The sequence below is a fragment of the Helicoverpa armigera genome, chromosome 16, assembly GCF_030705265.1.
Source record: "Helicoverpa armigera isolate CAAS_96S chromosome 16, ASM3070526v1, whole genome shotgun sequence".
Classification (NCBI taxonomy): Eukaryota; Metazoa; Arthropoda; class Insecta; order Lepidoptera; family Noctuidae; genus Helicoverpa; species Helicoverpa armigera.
In genome coordinates, this window is record NC_087135.1 from 8,658,377 (window position 1) to 8,680,132 (window position 21,756).

A 21,756-nucleotide genomic window follows, 5' to 3' on the forward strand; every position below is an offset into this window, starting at 1 on the left:
GTTTTAAATTTGTATATTTTCAACTGACCCGATTGTTTGCTCGCTAGTGTAGACCAGATTAATATTGAAATCATAGTTTTAAATGTATTCATGGTTTACAATTTAATTAAGTGCTTTGCGGTTAGGAAGATAAATAATCGCTTTATCTAATCATATCTTAAACCAAACGGTAGTAACATTATATTGTAATTTAACGGCAGTAAATAATCATGTAACTAACTAATCTGATTTAACTTAAGGCTTGCTTCACACTGTACTTAGTCACCATTATCGATATATCGATAAAATTGCCAAACTACCTGATTTGACCGATAACAACACTAGTACTAGAGTTTACCTCTATTGAAATAACCCTATCGATTATTGGTACATTAATTAGTGTCTCAATGTACTGAGTTTGACTTAAAATGATTAGCATATTGCAATCAGATAATGTATAGGAATTATCCATAGTAATTTATCAAAGAGGAAACATTTCTGTTTGTTTGTACTCGAAAGGCTTTTTTTTTTTCGTGGGTAGGCGCGAAAAATAAAAGACGTGTTTTTACTGTGCTCTTAATTAAATATTAATTAAATATTAATTTAATTAGTTGGCAATTTATTTCTTTGCTTTTGGAGGAATATACTAGTTGCTAAAACTTATATAGAGAGGGTGAAGTGTTATGTAAATATTAGCACTTGCACTATACCACCTACCAGCTGATCACTTGCACAAGTTTTGACACACTTCCTACAAGCACTAATATGTCACAAATACAACTGGCTGATGTTCACGCAACCCAGAAGAACTTGGAGGAGCTCATCCTAAGTAAGATGTCGGAGATGGAAGCTCAAATCCAGACTGCTAGTCTCCCGAAGTCCAACACCATTGCTAAACTTGCTGAGGAATTTCGTGGTTTCCGTGAGTTGGTGTTTACTATGTTGGGCCTTTTAAAGAACCAGATACAGGAATGCTCCAAGTTGGTTGACGGGTTGGAGATGCGGAGTCGACGGAAGGCACTTATTTTTACTGGGATCCCCGAAGATGACACGAAGGACTGCAAAGCCCATATTCTTGAGACTCTCCATAATAAATTGTCTCTCAAAGATATCTCAGGAGATAACATCACCATTTGTCATCGGCTCGGAACATCAAATAAGGATCGTCCTCGACCCATATTGGTGAGGTTTGCTGATGTGAGTCAGAAAGCTTCAGTATGGAGAGCCAAAACATCACTGAAGGGATCTTCAATTGCCATTAAGGAGTTCCTGACTCGGACCAGGCAGCTTGTTTTCAGCAAGGCGCGACTGCATTTCGGTATGCGGTTTTCGTGGACCCAAGAAGGAGTCATTAACATCAAAGCTCCTGATGGCAGTCGTCACAAAATATCCTCCCAGGCTGAACTCGACCCATTGCTGGTGAAATACCCCAAGGGTTCTGCGCAACCGCCATCTGCTGCTCGTGGCAAGTCCTAGAATAACGTACTTAGTGTTTAGTATTTGTTTAGTTTATTATTGGCTGATTGATAAGGTACAATCTTAATGTGCTTGAAGCAATGTTTACGTACCTTACAATAGCGCTTTCTTATGGTTCGCAACATTTATAAGCAATTTTAAGCATTTTATGTATATATGTATACTTTTCGCTATCAACAATCTCTTCAAAGTTGTGCCTTTTGCTAGTTTTTCTCCTCTTTATCTGTTGTTTTTAGTATCACCTTCAATTTAAAATAATAAGAATATTATATGTCACTACTACTGACTGTCACATCACTGTCACTGACATTATTGACATTGACGTTTCGGTTATGTTCGTACGTTCCGTTGCACGTTGAGTTGTTCCTGCATATTTTTCATTTTGTTAATGTTCACCAAATGTCTTAGACATACCTTTTCTTGTACTTTCATTAGTTAATTATAGCTTTATTAGATTTTTCTTGCATTGTTACAGCTGGTGGGTGGTGCAGAGATGTACTTTTGTACTGCGTCACCTTACTGTATAGTTTAGTTTATTTGATTTTATTTTGTGTTTATATTCTATTAGTATATATCTATTTTTATTTATTTTTTATCTTATGACTTCCAATGATGATTCTTTTCATTCTGCCAATAGTTCTTCTAACTTATCAAACTCAAGCTTTTGCTCCTGTACAGACACTCTTGGTGACTACCTGCGAATGACCTTTAATCAGCACAACCGACATTTGCTCAATATATGTCATATAAATGCTCAGAGTGTGCCTAGTCATTATAATGATTTATACGAAGCATTCTCTGATGCTAACGTTCATGTTGTCCTGGTTTCTGAGAGTTGGCTCAAACCGCATCTCCCTTCCACCAGCTACTCGCTTCCTGGTTTTGTGCTCGTCAGAAATGATAGGATCGGAAAGGGTGGTGGTGGTGTTGCCATTTATCTTAAAAGTAACTTGCCTTTCATAATACGTGCCACCTCACCCCCTGATTTCTGTTCGTCTGCCGAGTACATTTTCCTTGAAGTTTGTGTTAAAGGGGTCAAGGTCCTTATTGGAGTGGTCTATTGTCCTCCTACTGCTGACTACTTTTCTGACCTTGAGACGGCTCTGGAATCCATAGGGTCTGAGTATGAACATCACGTCATCATGGGTGATTTCAACACCAACCTTTTGTCCTCTTCCCATCGTTCCCGTAAACTCCTTCACATCATTGAGTCTGCCAGTCTTCATGTTCTACCACTCCAACCTACTCACTGCAATATTGCAGGTGATGATACTTGGCTAGACTTGATGATTACCTCTGACCCTTCCCTTGTCTCTTCACATGCCCAATATCCTGCTCCTTGTTTTTCCCACCATGACTTGATTCATTTATCCTATCTCCTAAAGCCTCCAAAACCTACTCCTAAGGTTCTGCACATGCGTTGTTTTGCAAAAATGAACATGGATAGGTTACGCGAGGACGCTTCGAGACTTGAGTGGGAAGCTGAAGTAGCCAACGCCTCCTCTGTCGATGATAAGGTAGCGACGCTGAACCGGTTATTGCAAAATCTCTATGACATTCATGCACCAGTTAAGTCGGTGAGAGTTAAGCGTCCGCCAGCTCCATGGATGTCGAGAGGAGTACGTATGGCGATGAGACGGAGAAATCGGGCCTTTCGCAGGTTTAAAAGGGATCGGTCAGAGGAGAATTGGGTTCTGTTCAAATCAGCAAGAAATCGTTGTAACCAGATGATACGTAATGCTAAACGCCGCCACATTCTCGATAATATTACGTCTAGCTCCGCAGCCGATATCTGGAAGTTCCTTGGCTCACTAGGTATCGGTAAGTCACGGCAGTCAGAGTTGCCTAATACGATTGGTTTAGATGAGATCAATTGCCATTTCTCTACCACTTTTAGTTTGGATCGTCAAACCACTTGTCAGACGGTAAACTTTATTGCCAGCCTTCCACATCCTTGCACTGATATCTTTGATTTTTCTCCGGTGTCTGCGGGTGATATCAAAAAGATCATCCTTTCGATAAAGTCCAAGGCCGTGGGCTATGATGATATCAGTCGTAGTATGGTCATCCCGATCCTTGAGTATATACTCCCATCCATCACTGATATAATTAACTACTCCTTATACTCGGGTCAATTCCCTTCCTTGTGGCGTTATGCTTACGTCCGTCCCCTTCCCAAAATTGCAAATCCATCCCTCCCCACCCATTTTAGACCAATTTCAATCCTTCCTTTCCTTTCTAAAGTGCTGGAGGCCTGCGTCCATAAGCAACTGTCGAGCTTCATCCACTTACACAACCTTATTAGCCCGTTGCAATCTGGGTTCAGGCCAGGTCACAGCACTGCTTCGGCACTTCTCAAAGTGACTGGTGACATTAGGGAAGGGATCCAGGACACCAAAGTTACAGCTTTGGTCCTTATTGATTTCTCTAATGCCTTTAATGCCGTCAGTCATGATATCCTAGAATCTATCCTTTCCCATCTTATGATTTCACCCAAGGCTCTGGAATGGTTCTCATCTTATCTTCGTGGGCGCCAGCAAGCTGTTCGAGTTGATGAGACATTGTCTAATTGGCGTGATCTAGTGGCTGGTGTCCCACAAGGCGGTATTCTTTCTCCATTATTATTTTCTATCTTTATTAACTTCATTACTCCTAACCTTCAGTGTGCGTATCATTTGTATGCCGACGATCTTCAGCTTTACACTCAGGCTCGGCCTGAGGATCTGCATATAGCCATTGACAAACTGAATGTAGATTTGTCGGTTATTAATCGATGGTCTAATCAATTCGGGGTGTCAGTAAATCCTTCTAAGTGTCAAGCCATAGTCGTGGGTAGTCCTCGTATGGTAAGTAAGGTGGATATTACGAACTGTCGTCCGATTATCCTAAACGATGTTGTTGTTCCGCTTAGCCTCAATGTGAAGAACCTGGGTCTTTATATGGACAGTACGCTTAGTTGGCAAGCTCAGGTCGCTAGTGTGAGTAAGCGTGTAATTGGAACCTTACGTCATCTAAATCGGTTAAGAAACTTTTTGCCGCCGAAAACCAAAGCAATGCTTGTGCAGTCCCTAATATTTCCTATTATCGACTATGGTGACGTGTGTTACTTCGACCTCAATGCGGACTTGCTCAACAAACTTGATCGGCTTATCAACAACTGCATAAGATTCGTCTTCAACCTGCGGAAGTACGATCATGTTTCTGAGTATAGGACGCAATTGAAATGGATGTCCATTCGTCAGAGAAGATCAATGCGTGCCTTGACGACCCTTTACTCTTTACTTAACTCTCCTACTCCCCCCTCGTATCTAATTCCTCATTTTCAATACCGTTGCTCCGGTCATTCCAAAAATCTTCGCTCTTCTCACAATCTTCTTCTTCACTGTCCTTCTCATACTTCTGACACTATCCACTCTTCTTTTCACATTCAAGCTATTCTTCTGTGGAATGCGCTGCCCTCAGAAACCAGGAAGTCACCCAGCAGGCAATCTTTCAGGAGTGCTGTGCGGAAGTACTTGCTTAAGAAATCGTTGGCAGAATCATCATCATAATAATTTATTGGTATATTATATGTATATATGTATGTATATATGTATGTATGTATTTATTGTTATTTGTATTAATATTGTTGTATCTAATCAGTATTTAGTGTTTTATTCATCTTTAAGTTTTCGGTTTATTTTCTAATGCACCTACCATGTTTTTCTCTGCATCACCCTAAGGTTGACTGGAAAGAATGCCTATGGCATTAAGTCCGCCTATGTAATGTTTTTGTTGCATAAAGTTTAAATAAATAAATAAATAAATAAATAAATAAAGGCTCCGAAACTACTGAACCGATTTGAAAAATTCTTTCACTGTAAAAAAGCTCCAGTCTTCTTGAGTAGCATAGGTTATATTTTATCCCTGTACGGGCAGTAGTTCCATGATACGCGGGTGAAACCAACGGCTAGTTGTATGTATATCTAAGCTGCCCAAGATAATTGTAGGCGTTCGTGGATTAAATAGGAATATATAATTTGTAAACATTGCATACAGTTTGTAAATTGTCTTGTTCTGAGATAAGTATCGGTATTTTAATTTGATATTTATACCGGTATTACGGAATTGTTGGCTTGGGTAGGTCTGTTCATGTAGCTTTTAAATATATACCTACTAATAATTTTCCGCAGACTAAATATAGCCTATGTAACGAGACAATATAGCTTCCCAACAGTGAATTTTGACGACCTCCATGGTGCAATGGTAACCATGCCGGACCACCGAAAATGAAGCCCCGGGTTCGATTCCCGGTTCGATCAAATATTGATCTTCTTCTTCTATTGGCTGTTTTTGAGTCCGAAGTTATTCTAATTATACTGCCGTAAAACTGGATCCATCAGCTATATATTTCACATGTTACATTGGTTTATGTTCAAAAAGCTATTCACAAGACTGTCAACTCAATACCTATTCAGCAACAACAAACAAAACAGGATCCGAAGTCGGTTTACATTCCATTAACTGAATTCGATCAATTCAGTTGATCTCATCAGATAATCCGGCTCGTTTCAACCCTTGCGAATTAATCATTCAATATTAATAATAGCTCATTTGTTCGTATTAATGCTATGAAGCGAGTTACAACCTTGTTTCAGTGTTGTAGTGAGGGGTATGTACCAATGTAGTGCATTTAAATTAATGAGCGCTTTAATGCGTATGGTGTATCAAGTCTGTTTTGGGTTAAGATTAGTGATGTGACTTAGTCAAGTTCTGAGGTGTCGATAGTTTTGTGCGGTGCAGCCTAAAAAATAATTTAGCTGTGTGCTTATGTAATTGTTATCTACATACATACTTACCCTCAATTATGTATTATCTTCTAAAGATGGACACACCGAATGGCTTAAATTTTACAGAATTTCACTATAAAAACTCAGTATCAGTGAAAGTTTATTTATTGCCATCATATCCTGCCTAAAGCTTTAATTGTGTAGATTATTATTATTATTATTTATTTCCAAAATTTTTAAAAGATTGCTGTAAAGTCTTATTTACACTTTTATAAAGCTCACAAACAAATCTCTCAAAATCAGTAAAAAATATTTTTCCCTTCTTGCCCACTTTTAAAAGTCGAACACAAACATAATCAGGCAAATGTGATTTCTATATCTCTATAAGTACATAGAACCCTCCAATAACCCAGGTGGTAATTCACCATCCAAATATTTACCCAAACTAATCTCCTCTCCATTCCCCAGGCCCATAGCTCACTCCTCTCGTCTCGATCCTCTGGAGTACGAGCTGGCGGCTGCCGAGGTTGGCTCCATCAACTGGCAGGAGCGGTGCTTGGAGCTGCAGCTGGAACTACATCGCAGCAGGCATCAGGCGACCAGGGTCCGGGATATGCTGAGAGATAAGGTAAGTTTAGATTTAAGCTGCGTGTATGTATTTGAACTTCATATTATGTACATATATTTACATGACCTAAAAATAAGCTTATTTATATATGTAACTAAAAACAATTATAAAATGGCATCAAAAAAACTCCTCATCGCTGCCCACCGGGAGTGTACCCAAGAGGCTAGCAGCATTATGCAATGCTTAATTTTTGACCAAAATTTATGATTTAGGTAATTAAAAAGAATCTGATTAGTGATAGATGGTTTCCAGCACGAAGGTTTCGAACCGTAATTATAGTCTGTTTTACTACTTATTTTCTATTATTAATGAAAACATAAATAGGTAGATACATCATCGTTTGTAAAAATCTGTGCAATTTGTTACTGTTCAGCTATTACCGTTTATTATAAGACTGGTGACCGACGGGCAGCACAGTCTTAGTAATAAGATACCGTTTTCCCCTTTGCGACAAAACCCTAAAAAGAAAAAAAAAACATTTTAAAAACTTTACAACAAGTTTACTACCTACCACAAATTGCATAATCGCACTACCAAATCCATACCCAAGTATCATATCAAATGACTGGTTAGTCGCTACAAATTGGCCATACACCCAATATATTCTAATTACCTCTCGCTAATTAATATCGAGTTAACAATGAGCTATCGATGACGTAACGGCGGTGACGCGGACTCGTGTCATCATACGTCACAATTAGGACGGCCATGTTGTTCTAGTGACGTATCTATACGTCACTCTATGGGTTATGTTCACAGAGGAAGGAAAATGAGCGGAGATGCCATGAGGCAGGCGTATTCTTCTAGGTCAAATTACGTATGGAAGGCATGATCAAAATGCTCCGATACAAGTAACGTGTTAAGGCGTTTGGTCTCCTTGACATATCTGTCGAAGATTAATGGTTAAAAAAAAACGTTCCTTGTCCTCCGAACACACGTATTTGGGGACGCTTTTCAGGAGATTTTCTGTTATGGCATCTCCGCTCGTCATATTGTTCTCCATGGCTATGTTATGTTCTATTCCAGTGATGTATAGATAGGTTATGGACCGACATTTGTCAATTAAAGATTACATTGGAGATGTATTGGCAATGTCAGCGCCGTGTAAACTATACATAGGTATCTATTTACATGATTAATCTTCGGATCGTATGATTGTTACATGAATTGATTAAGTATAGAAGCCGACCACAGAAATGACAAAATGATAATTTTAAATACGTGCAAATGAAGTCAAATTAATTATTTAAACTGCCCGTCTACATTATTTGATTTACAAGCATAAAGATCCTAGCAAAAAAAAATGAGTCAAGACTTCTTTTAAAACATAATTAGTCTACAAACAAATGCATACCGACTTCTAAAACTCAAATTCAAATTTCGAAACACGAACTGCCACAGTCTAACAATACCTACCTATCTATAAGTAAGTTCAGTAGCCCAAAGAAGTTAGCCACCCCGTCATCTGTTCTTTATAGCCTACAGATTTAATTTGGTACGACGTTACTCACGACCCCGTGAGTTTTTCTCTTCTGCTGACTATTCCGACCAAGGAGTTTATGATAGATGGCTGATACATTTTTCATTGGACCACTGGATTTTGTGAGACTGCGTTTTTTTTTTAAGTTTTGTTTGTGTAGTTTGTAAATGGAATGGCTTTCTATTTTCTTGTAATTTGGTTGTTGTTATTGAAATTAAATAAAAAAATATTGTAATGAATGTAGATACAAAATCCATACATCTTTTTTATTGTTTACTTATTTAATTAAGAGCAATTTTGATGAAGGAAAAGTTCTTATTTCTGAGCAATACTATTCCGAACTTGCATGGAAGCTTTACATTTGTGAACAGGGTATTCTAAGTTTACTTACACAAAAACAAAGACACCAAGTATACGTTATTACCTAAACTTATCTGCATTCCCTTTATCACATTCCATTTACGTGCCAAAACTGCATATCCGACCTCCTTCACTCCATACTCCCCTGGTACTGGCAGTCTCTACAGCCCACTGACTTAACAGTCCTTCATACGTCATTGACCATGGTATCAATACCATTCGTTAAGACTGGTTGTCAGACTTACTGGCTTCTGACTCAATAATGTTCCTGAAATTACACGTTATTAAGTTCCCTTCGACATAAAAACTATCATATCAAATACACAGAATCAACCTAACCTTATCTGCATTCCATTTACGTGGCAAAATGTCCGAACCTGCATATCGAACCTCCTTCACTCGCATACTCCCCTAGTACCGCAGTCTCTACGGCCCACTGACTTGTAAACAGTCCTTCATACGTACTGGCCATGGTATCAATACCATTCGGTAAGACTGGTTGTCAGACTTACTGGCTACTGACTCAATAATGTTCCTAAAATTACACGATATTAAGTTCCCTTCTACACGAAAACCAAGACTATATCAAATACTCGGTATCAACCTAACCTTATCTGCATTCCATTTACGTGGCAAAATGTCTGAACCTGCATATCAGACCTCCTTCACTCTATACTCCCCTGGTACCGCAGTCTCTACGGCCCACTGGCTTAACAGTCCTTCATACGTCATTGGCCATGGTATCAATTCCAGTCGGTAAGACTGGTTGCCAGACTTACTGGCTTCTGACTCAATAATATTCCTAAAATTACACGTTATTAAGTTCCCTTCTACACAAAAACTTTGATAATATCAAGTACACAGTATCTGCCTAATCTTATCTGCATTCCATTTACGTGGCAAAATGTCTGAACCTGCATATCAGACCTCCTTCACTCTATACTCCCCTAGTACTGGCAGTCTCTACGGCCCACTGACTTGTAAACAGTCCTTCATACGTCACTGGCCATGGTATGAAATGCCATAAAATCAGTCGCCTATGCGAGCCGATATCAACGTGAAACAAGGGGGATTTACACCGGCGTGTGTCAGTGTGTGACTCCCTTAGGGTTTGTTCAGAAGGTAGGAAGATGTTTTTTGTGAAATAAAAAAAACTTTTTTTGACTATTTACTATGGTAACTACTATGGTAGCCTTTTTGTTCTTTAAAAAACTACGTTATGAATCAATACACATTAAAATACAGATTTCGGTCAAAAAACTATATTTTAATTCCCAGATAGACGGGCTCGGTTGTTTCGAAAAATAAAAAGAAACACATACTTAACTGATATTGGCATTGTCTGGCTGATTTGAGAAAACTCTTATACTAGGGCTTGCTAGCTGATTAAACCTGCAATGGTACAATTACAATTGTTAAGTAGATATTGGCATTTATAACATTTAGAAAGGAAAAGAAACATTATTCGTATAGTATGCATATTATTCGTGAATATTCATTACCAAAACTTCCCATACATCTGAAGTGGTTTTCACCTGTGGTTTCCCAATGACATATAAAATGAACTCTGAACAGAAACCTACTGAAAGCTGTGTTGACGGCTGATGCCACTGCGGTTGTATGCAGTTGATATCTATCAGCCACAAATCGGATGAACGTCATTTTACTACTCGTAGTTCTGTGGCTCGTGGTTCAGTAATAGCTGTGTAGTTGACCAACGCCTATATTTTGTAAATGATTGGTTTCTTGATAATTATGAATCCCGGGACTGCAAAAATCATCGTCATGGCATTCGTTCTCATTCTTTCAAAAAATATAAGACTAACTTCAGAAGTAAATATCCCAGTACCTTTGAAACACACACATAAAAAATACAAATATCTGAATTGAGAACCTCCACATTTTCGGGAAGTCGGTAAAAATAGATAAACGTGATACATTGATCAAATTGCTTATAGGTATCTCTGAACAAAAAATGTATTCCATTGCAGTATTTCTTGTTTCACTTTTCGGCTCTTAGCTCTTACACAGTAAAAATCATATCTATCTGAACGCACCCTTATTCGGTAGCTACACTGCGCCATTTATGAAATCACTAAGCCCGGATAAAAAGCTCCGATACCCAGGATTTTTGTCATAACTCCCGGGCAAATTAGTTTTTTACCCGGATACTGTTGGTAGTAACGTATGGCTGAACGGGTTATGTAATGCTTTTGTTTTACACTTCACACCTCGGTAATATGGGATATTTAGTGGAAAATTTTTTTTGGTTAGTTTGGATTTTTGTACGAATATTCTATAAAAAATCATGCAAGCTTCGTAATATCATCAGACTACATGATAAACTGGCTATGATTCAGCATTTGCACACAAAGTTTCTCAGAGGTAAAATCCCTTTACATAACAAAAACTCATTCCGAACGGAGCTCCCAGATTTTTCGTAACAGATGTCTCAAAGAACCAATTTGCATCAACTTCCTAGCTAGGAACAAAACAAACAATAATTATTTGCAACAAAATGACAATAAAACAATTCAAATTTGTTGTGCGACTTGTAAACTTATGGACTTCAACTTGAAAGTTTTAATTAAGCAAAGGGAATTTCAGTAAACGACGTTTCAGCCAATTTGTGAAAGTTTTAACGACTGTCAACACTGAGCGGCGAGAACGATTCAAGTCGACGGTGATCGATTTAGAAGTGTAGCAACATTGAAAAAATGGCGCCTGGACGTTGTGACGTAATGGGAAATGATTTTCGATTTGTAAAGTATTGAAGGACTTCAGTTTGGAAGACGATAGAAATTGTAATTTGTTCCGTTAAAAGTATAAAGGTCAAGCATTCGAAATAATCAGAAAAAAATACGTGTTTGGCATACCTACTTACGTAGCTAAAGTACACATTAAATTTCTGCCATAATACCTAAGTAACAAATAATAAAACATCAAAACCCTAAAGTATACCCCAAAACCTGTACAGCAACATCGCCCAAAACACCTTTCAAAACTTTAGCATTTCGAATGAAACTTGCACCGCGCACTCTAAACTCCGAAGATAAGTTTTCACCAAGCAAAACCTATCCTTCACTTTAAATCTGATATCGGTGTAGGATGCTGGGTACACGGTGCATACTTGTCTGTGAAATCCCGGGGGTGCAAGAAACTGCCGTATATCTAGGCGTCGCATAGTTTGTACCGAAGTGTGCCCACTTAGTGCAAGCAATGTTTCGCTGCACATTTTCGGGGTGATGGGGTTTTGTTTTGGGTTCCGATTTTCGGATTTTGGGGGTGAGTTCATTTCTGAAGTAGGTGCTGTATACGTAGGTCCCTCGCATGCATCATTTTTTTCAAAGTTGCATGAACTTGTTTATAAGTTTTTTTATATGGTAGAAGGAGGAGAAAATGTCTTAAGCAGTTGTTTTTATTTTTAAGTAAGTTTTTTAAGTAAGTAAGTTGTTTTTAAATAATGTTTTATTTACTATACTATGGATGTAATGTGTTTTATCTGTATCTGCACTTAAATACTCAATGTTATCAGTGTACGTGTTTAATTTGATGAACTTATGTAAACAATAGTGATCTCACGTGAGTATTACGCGAGTGGCATCGAAGTTTTACAAATCGTATGCAAGCCTATGCACGTGTGGCGAAATGCATTGAGTAGTGTTTTGAGACAGAGGGTACAGCTATTTTTATTAACAATAACTTTGTATTTAAAGGAAAATTAAAACAACATTTTTATATTAAAAGTTGAAGCCGCATTTAGTTAGTATTTAAGTTTATTTAATTTACGTACATATTTATAACGAAACAGCCACGTGCTCATGAACATCGATAGAACATGTTTTGTGAGAGTATTTAAATTTAACCAAAACTATGATTTTAAATTTTTATTGGTGGAAACAGACAACTTATTACTAACATATGACTATAAGAAAAGATTTAATTTAAACATTGCCATAAAATATTACATAATACATAAGACAGAAAAGCTAATACCATATTACGCATTCACCAAAAATCGTAATGATTTACGGAGTTCCTCAGCCTCTGTACCAAATTGCTCTGTGCAAATCTCTACAGAGTGATTCATCACGAGTCTCTCAGGTCGCGATAAATCAATCGGCTAACTGTTGCCGACTAAAACAGATATTTTACGTAAAACACGATGACCGTACGTATTACTTGTCTTATTTGATATATTGGTGAATGTATGAGGAATGTGTAATATGGTTTTTTTGGTAGAAAAGAAAATTGGGGAATATTTTGAGTCTTTCATCATATTTTGTTGCTTTTTTTTCTTGGAAATTAATAAATATCTTACCAGTTTCTTTTATAGTTTTTTTTTGTCAATACTAATCGCTAATCCTAACCTACTCTTGGCAAAATAATCGTTTAAAAGTAGGTATCATAAAGATCCTGTTTATAAATAACACTCGTCTTTCTAGTATTTTTAATTCAGATCACTATTTTTATACATTTACAATATTTAATTTATTTAATTTTATTTTTTTTTTATTTCTATATCATATTTTTTTCTAGTTCATTAAATAACTATGTATTTCAAAGACGCATTCCCTATCTCACACTTCCAAAGTACCAGGGTAGCATAAGCCAGCAGAAGTATAATCTCCATAGGCATGCATAGCACGGCCAGCTCGGTACTACGGTGTTCACTCAAAACCCACCTCGCAGCTATCAAATCTCTGCCAATATACTGAAGATATTGAAACAAAAAATTTACTTTTTTGATATTCATAAATTAACCCACTTAACTCTAAGAATTTTAATACATAAATCTTGTCCATTATATGCCTTTCTTTATCGCACAATAACAACTTCAAGGATGCATTCCCTATCTCACAATACCAAGGTACCAGGCTAGCATAAGCATGCAGTAGTATAATCTCCATAGGCGTGCATAGCACGGCCAGCTCGGTACTACGGTGTTCACTCAAAACCCACCTCGCAGCTATCAAATCTCTGCCAATATACTGAAGATACCGTAACAACATTTTTTACATTAATAACACAATTTACTTAATAAATCTTGTCCATAATAAAATCATGTCTTTTTGTTCATAAAATAACTTCGTCAAAGACGCCTTCCCTATCTCACAATACCAAAGTACCAGGCTAGCATATGCATGCAGTAGTATAATCTCCATAGGCATGCATAGCACGGCCAGCTCGGTACTACGGTGTTCACTCAAAACCCACCTCGCAGCTATCAAATCTCTGCCAATATACTGAAGATACTGCAAATGGAACAGATATCGTACCAATAGAATTTCACGGAGCTGGGGTGACCATGTGGATAGTATGTGGGGTTGTCCCCAAATAATTGTCCCACTTTTAATATACCTTATCCTTGAGGTTAAGTTATTCTCGTTAATTCTGTGCTGTTGGTTCTGTGGAAATTGTAGTATTTGTGCATTATGTATTTTGGTTTGATAAACCTTTAGATGACAATATTCTTGACCGTTTTTGAAAGTTATAGTTATCAAATTGAAGGCTACGACAAATGTTTGATATAAAACTTTACATTCGTAATGTATCAAATGTTACAGTGTTCCTTAAGACACGTTTCAGTTGAAGACATATTAGGTGAAAATCTACTGCCCTTTTCAAGCATTTACAAAGACTTTATGTTTATGAAGTCATCTAGAACATCGACTTCAGTCTCAAAATATACCAACAACAAACACTGTAGGAATATCCCAGAAACCACAAAACCATGGTGACCCCAGCAATAGTGCCGCACAGTGTTGCAGCCGGCACGTCGCCGAACGGCGTCTGGACCCGATATTATTGTTACACACTGTACCAAAGATAATTTCGTGTCTCTTGAAAGTTTTAGCACCTTTCAAATGTGGGGGACTTAATCCATTATACGTATCGAAGACGCCGGTTTTGGTTTATGTTTGTTCGAATTTTGTTTACTTAGGAAATTAACCGGTTATATGTCGAAGCGTAGATGTACACTAGAGAAAATTGATTTTCTATTGTTTTATAATTAGCGACATACAAGGTTTGCAACAAAAATTTTAGCCTTCTTCGTTGTTTTGGTTGATTGAGCATGAGGCCTATGGTCAATGATCCATCTCCATATGTACACTGCTTTTCCCCCAAGGGCAAGGGATACAGGTATGCATAAATTACTTCATACATAACTAGGAAATATATAGTAAGGCTATTGCTATCAACCAGACACAAAACAGAAATTAGCCTCTGATGAAATCTTGTTCAAAAAGGTTCTACACATAAAATCTTTACTTATCAGAAAAACATAAAAGCCTGTAAAAACTATTGATTTGCAATAACTACTGAAAATAGTCACAGAGTAATAGTAAAAATAGTTTCAGGACATTAATTTTATCGTTTCGTATGTCCAACTGGAATCGTTGGCTCGCTAGCTGATGCTGTAACTGCATCGCTTTATTTTTATATCGCCTATCTTGCATTGAAATGGAACTACTGATGCATTTCAGAAGTAAGTTGAAAATAGAAAAAAAACCTTATTTGTACGTGAAAGGTCATTAAGAAATAAATTGAAGATTTCATTAGAAAAAAAAGGTAGATTCAATAGTTTTTTTTGAGGTCTACAATAACAAGTTTGGAGTATTACCTGTGGTATTACGTCCGTGCCAATATCTATGTATGTGATGAATTGTCACATATTGTCTGTATGTACGGCGTCAACATTAATATTTTACATTTAGTCTTTTGTTTATATTAAGGGTTGTCTAAATTAAAAAAAATATTCTACTTTAAGTCACATTTATTTTTAACCAACTTCCCAAAACGGAGGAGGTTCTTAATTCGTTTTTTTTTAAGTATGTCTTTCAGTTTGACCTGATAAAGCTATTTATTCCATTACGTTAAAATGAAGGTAATAAACCACCACAGAAATGTAGTGTATTCAGTATAACTCCTCTGAAAGTATGTAAGTGTTAAATCCTGACACTCTCCTGTGCTTTTAGTACGTGTAAAATATTCGAAGTATGGTAGTTAGTAAATAGTGAGTGTGTGGCCCAAATGATAAGTTGAAGCGTAATTAATTATTTCAATATTCGTAGTAGTGAAAATCAATATAGTTTTAGGTCGAGTCTTCTAAAATTTCAACCATGAAATACGTCAGCCCAGTTTTTATTACTGGCTGGGTAAGGTAAGCTTGTTTTAACTTCGTGTCAGTTTGCATTCACCACCCAGAATATTGACATTTTCATACAAACATATAAACCTGCATGACAAATGCAAGTAAATGAATGAAATTGAGATTGATTCACAAGACATCCATCATTTGACTGCAAGCCGCTCTATACAACACTTGTAGATAAGTAACTTACAATGTCAAAGTCAAAAACGTTTATTGAAATTAGACTAGTTTTTAGCACTTTTTTTCGTCAAAACAAAAGGACAGCACCCCCAAAACGCCCCCTTTTACGTACAAGTAGTGCAGACGAAATATATCAATAGGATCCTGTAATTGAAACGGCCATATTCATTACTCGCTGTCGCTCATGCCTTAGACCGGTATTATGAGTGCAGACTGCTCCGCTGACCGCAGGCCATGTAAATTTATACGCTGAGCATGCTTCGGTAATTACAATGGATTATTATTTTATTTAAGCGCAATCCTTTACATGCAAGTATGTCTGCAAGCATTTATATTGCGTCTCGTAAGATGAATCATCTGCCTAGTCTTATGGGTAATGAGTTTTAGTAAAACCTTACTCTAAAATTGAGTCATTTGTGGTAAAAACTCACTCTCAACAAACTTTTTAAGATCGACTCGTATTGTACCTTTAGTGCCATGTCAGTCTATAAAAACCCGTTTAAAATTTATTAAGTATGGTCACTATTTCGTCATAGCAATTTCTTACAACTATGAATATACAGAGGAACTATGTTAATTTTTGATGCCATCGTATCATGTCTAGAAAACCTTAATTTTCTTTTAGCTATTTCTTACACCAGCCATCTTACCCTCTATCGCTCATACCTTACACTACAGTGCAGAATTTCTGACCACACGGCCATGCAAATTTATACGCTCACCGCGCATGCTCTTAATTACTAACACCTTAATGCTTTTTCGATTACGGCCTACAAATTGATAGTGCGGTGTTTTAGGGTTTGGCCACGGAGTAACGAAAGATGAGCGGAGATATCATAATGCAGGTAGGTCAGGCGCCTTCTTCTATGTCAAATACGTACGGTGGGCATGACCAAAATGATCAGTTGCGAGTGCACTAGCGAGGCGTTTGAGTTCTTTAGGATATCTGTCAACGGTTTTGTGTATTACAAAAAATGGTCTGGTCCAACGAAGGCGTATAACGTAACGTTTCTCATCCTCCGCACACCCGGGTTTTGTCGCGATACTTTCTTAGAAGATTTTCCATTATGGCACCTCCGCTAGTCATTTTGTTTTCCACGAGTTTTGGCTATTAGGAGGCTGTCGGCGACGTGATTAAGGAATTTGGGTTGCTGGGTCGAGGACAGTATGTTGAGAATGATCTTGAGGTATTAGGTATGTGGTGGGGGGATTTTTGAGTGTAAGACAAGTTTATATTTGCCTACAATCTGTAGAATAGAGACCAAAAATACATAGGAGACTTTCTAACAATAGTATTTTTAAAACTAGTTAAATGTATGGAAGAAAAGTCATTTAATTGTTATGAAAACGGGTTGTGCTTTAACTGCAGCACAAATGCTTATATGTGAACTCCAAACTGTATAGTTTTATTGGCGTAGAAGATGATAGACTGAAATCAAAAGGAATGCCATATCTTACTATACATTTTCAGCTTTACAATAAACCTATAAATATAATCCACGTAAACGTTTCACAAAAAAATGAACAAAAGCACATTTTGTCCGTGTATCCGTTTGTACACTGTCGAGCACAATAAATAACCGGGACTTGTCAAAGATAAAGCTAATTTACTCGTAAGTGGTATTTTTGTAATTAATGTTACACTATCCGCCCGTTACAGTGCGCGTTATTATACATTCCACGATTAGATTGTTTTATTATGTTAATTTTTTTTGAGCTGTTTATTTTGGCCTTCAGTGTAACGTACAGGTAGAAAGTTTCAGTAGGTTCGTATGATTATTTTCAGTAATAATATAGACGGTAGGTAATCGTCCTTTTAAGAAATCAAGTGAAAGGAATGACGAAACAAAAAAAAAATCGTATATTTCAGAAAAGTTTACCTTAAAATGTGTTCAAAAGTGTTTATTTCTTCTTCTTTTATTTTTATCTACAATAGTAAAGTTGATAAACTCAAAATCATAACGAGTACCTTTTACAAGTAACTACTAGCGTAGGTACTATAATTACCTCAGTTTCTTTTTCAAGTTTTCCACCTCTCTATATCACCTTCTGAGACCAATCAAAACCTCGTTACGATCTCTTCAAAGAAAACACACTCACACAAATGAACTAGCTCTCACAACACTGATTAAAGGCAACAAGGAATGAACTAGTAGGTCATCGGTTCAGACCGAGGCGTCTCATTCAGTCATTCACTCGTTCAATCGGGAACAATTACGCGTCGACGGATTATGGAGTGATCGGAGCTTGGTTTTAGTAGATCTGTGTGTGATTCATGTGTTTGTCTTATTTGCTAAATAGACATCTAAATAGTATTTAGTTTGCTTGTAAATCTCCACTAATATTACCTCTATGAAGCTGAAGAGTTTGTTATTTTAGACGCACTTACCTCAATAGCCAGTCTCGTCTGAATTAAAATAGATTTTGCAGTGATCGATAATCCATTTGCAAAAAATAGATAGCCTTAATCTATTTTTTTTTTATCCGTAATATAGTAAATATTCAAGATTTTATCCGATATTCTACATTAATTCCATAGTGAACGAGGCATGATATTTATTTACGTTTGGTATACCAATTTTCTTCTCTTCCCCCGTTAGAGTTCTTACACAGTATGTCAATGAGAACTAGAAAGTACACTTCCTACACGGAGCTTAAATACATCTTTTTATCACTTACTACCAAAATAGCGTCCAGTAATTTCATTAACCTCCACATAAAAACTTTACAAAAAATTCACTTGAACATCTGTTCAAAACCATGTTGTAAGTGAAATAACATGGAGTTTTTAATGTTTGTCGTGACGGTGTCGTGCGGGAGTCGTGTCGCGTTGTCGCATGTCGTGTTGGTGTCGTGTTATGTAATCGGGGAATGATCATGACTTGGACACACGGGTGTAGTGTTTTATGTGCGGAAATGTCCGTTTTGTTTGTTTAATAAATTGAAGGCCTATTGGCGCATAATAATAACTTTTATTGTGTAAAACATGGTTATTTTTTATATCCAGTGTTTTTTAATGAATTGAGATGGTCTTGACGTGGTAACTTTGGGGTAAAATATAGGGTGACAACAAATACATACACCAAATATATAGGGTAAAATGCCCTACATGTTACTGTATTTTACTGATTTTACTGTTTTAAACATCGTAAAGCTTGAATTGAAGCTTGATTTATATTAAGTACATCGATAATATGACTTTGGAAGACATAAGCACAACTTTAAAGAAATGCTGAGTAATGTATGGCATATCAATAACAAAAAGAAAATGCTCTTTGCTGAAAATAAAATAATGTTTCAAGAGTTGCAAGTTTTAAGGCGAGGAAGTGGTCAACAATAATTCCATAACCGGCACGCGCATCTAAGGCGCCAAAAGGGGTCGGAGCGTCTGAGCGGGGCGAGGATAACAATACGCGCGCTAGCTTATAACTAAAAGTCGTAAGCGACAAAATGGTTTTGTAATTTTAATATTTAGAAATGATAATTTAATAAAAATTCCTACTACCATTTTAAAGAGTATGTATATACTCAACTACTAAAAAAGTTAAGAGGCTTAAATCGGTCCCGTTTGCCCATAATATGTGAATCTCTTTTTAAAAAGAGGTATGTTTGATATATTTTTCTCTGTTATAAAAGTTACCTAATCATGTTTCTACAACTAACAAAATAAGGCTTATATCATGAACTTTCAGGTAACCAAGTTGTATTTTGATCCGTTTTGTATTTACTGAGAAAAATTGACATCCTTGGCGCCAAAAATTCCAATTCGTCCTCTTAAGGTTTGCATAACAAAACATACGCTTCACTATCATTCTAGAGTACCTACATAATTATATAGTCCAGGTACCCATATCCCTGTATTCATGAAACCCCACTACTACGGACAGCAAATATGAAATTATCATAAATTAATACAAACGCTGGATGTAATACACGTCGCTATGTCATGTTCCCGTCACGGTGAGTAATTGCTGCCTAAATATTACGGAATTACTATGTGATGTTCGCGATACGATGACTCTATAGTTGAAGGAATAAATATGAAAATAATAATATTTTTTCAAAATGTTAGTTCGTATTTCGCAGCCTACATATGCTTAGATCGTCGGCAATTTGCACGCATGAAAAGCGATACTACGCATCATTGACATTTATTTGAATATGGAACTACTAGAAGTTACCCGTGGTTTCACTCGCCTTCGGTGGCCACAACCGTATAAAAAGTAGCCATTCCTTGTTCTTTTTTCAGGTTTTAGACTGTGTAGTTCGTATTTTTATTTTAATCGGTTAATTTTTTGTGTGAAAGCCAGAAAGACAGACAAATAGACAGAGTCACTTTCCCACTTATAATTTTAAATGGAACAATATAAACCAACTTCAACTTACTCCAGGTTGATATTAAAATAGTTTCCCGTACTGCTTGTCCGTATGTCACGATTACAGGGTTGCACGAATTTCAAACATGACGTACCTTAAATATTCCATCGTTGGCTCTTGAATACTAATTATTATTTAACTTATATTCTGCCTACGTCGGTAAATCATTAAAGTAATACGTTGCGTGGGACTTTATAGTTAGGTCCAAGTTATAATTTATTGCACTGACTAAATTATGTTGTTCCAACTATTTTTATTGCGGAGGAATTTATAGGAAGTTGTTTAGTTTTTATTTATTGCGGACTTTTTGGGGAAGAAGTTTGAATTTTTTGTTTGAATTGATTTTGATTTGATTTGATTTGACTCAATCCATCCTCAGGTTGTCTGGAAGAGATCGCTCTTAGCGATAAGACCGCCTGTTATATCACCTACTTTAATTAGTTCTAAGATAAAAATGTGAAAATTGATAAACCTAATAAAGTATATCTATCTATCAATTGTAAATTTTCTTCGCAAATACCAAAATAGATGTTGTGTACAAAGATCATTGACCTCTCCTTTGCAACGGGATCTTTGGACAAAAACATTTATTTTTCAGAAAAAAGGTCTGTTGACTTTTCATGTGCAAATTAACCATTGAATTTCTATGGGAGTTTTTTAATGTATATCTCCTTAGTGTTTACTTTGAGGGGCGGGGACACAATGGAAGCTAATCAGCATTTCTCTTTATTATGTCGGCTAAAGCTTCAGCGATGGTGTCCCGAAATCATTAAAAGTTTAATTAGATTTTAGCTGCAAAAGTCACGTAGGTTTTGTAATTTTTTTTGTTTCCTAACCTTTTGGTTTGTGTTTATTTTAAATTAATTCTGCCTTCGAGCCTTCGACTGCACTTACTAGAACCTAGGAAAAAGTATGTTTTTCCTGTTAATTTGAAAGCGGTAGGTACAAACAAAAAAATATTAAGCAAATGCAAAAAGGCGCTTTAATTAAACATTGATATCATTAGCTTTCCTTAATCTTGAACCTACACAAAAAAATCACCCTAAAATCAATTGACAGCAAAACCTTTTCGTTTTGTTCAAAATTAAAAAAAATACCACTGTAAAAAAGGTTTCCCTTCATCAAATTTGAGCCAGCCAGAGCGTTTGATTGAATTATCATGAAAGTTTTGGTCTCCTTCTGACAAATTTATCGCTATGGGATTTTTGCGGCCATGAAACTCGTAAAAAAAACGGCCATGTGCGTGAGCTTAGAGTTCCGTACCTTCTTTTGAAATTTGTAGTTAAAACGTAGGTACCTAATTTTTATAATGTGTTGTTTTGATAGTACCTATAATACCTACATAATACAA

General features: G+C 36.6%; 1 protein-coding gene across 11 annotated transcripts in view; it reads left to right on the forward strand.

The window, feature by feature from the left end:
• LOC110372116 (uncharacterized protein) overlaps window positions 1–21,756 on the forward strand; it is a 347,254-nt gene that overhangs the window by 110,646 nt on the left and 214,852 nt on the right. For all 11 annotated transcript variants that reach the window (XM_064038470.1, XM_064038468.1, XM_064038472.1 and 8 more), the window contains exon 4: window positions 6,693–6,852. In XM_064038470.1, coding sequence (XP_063894540.1) covers window positions 6,693–6,852 — 160 coding nt within the window. The remainder of the gene's footprint in view (window positions 1–6,692; window positions 6,853–21,756) is intronic.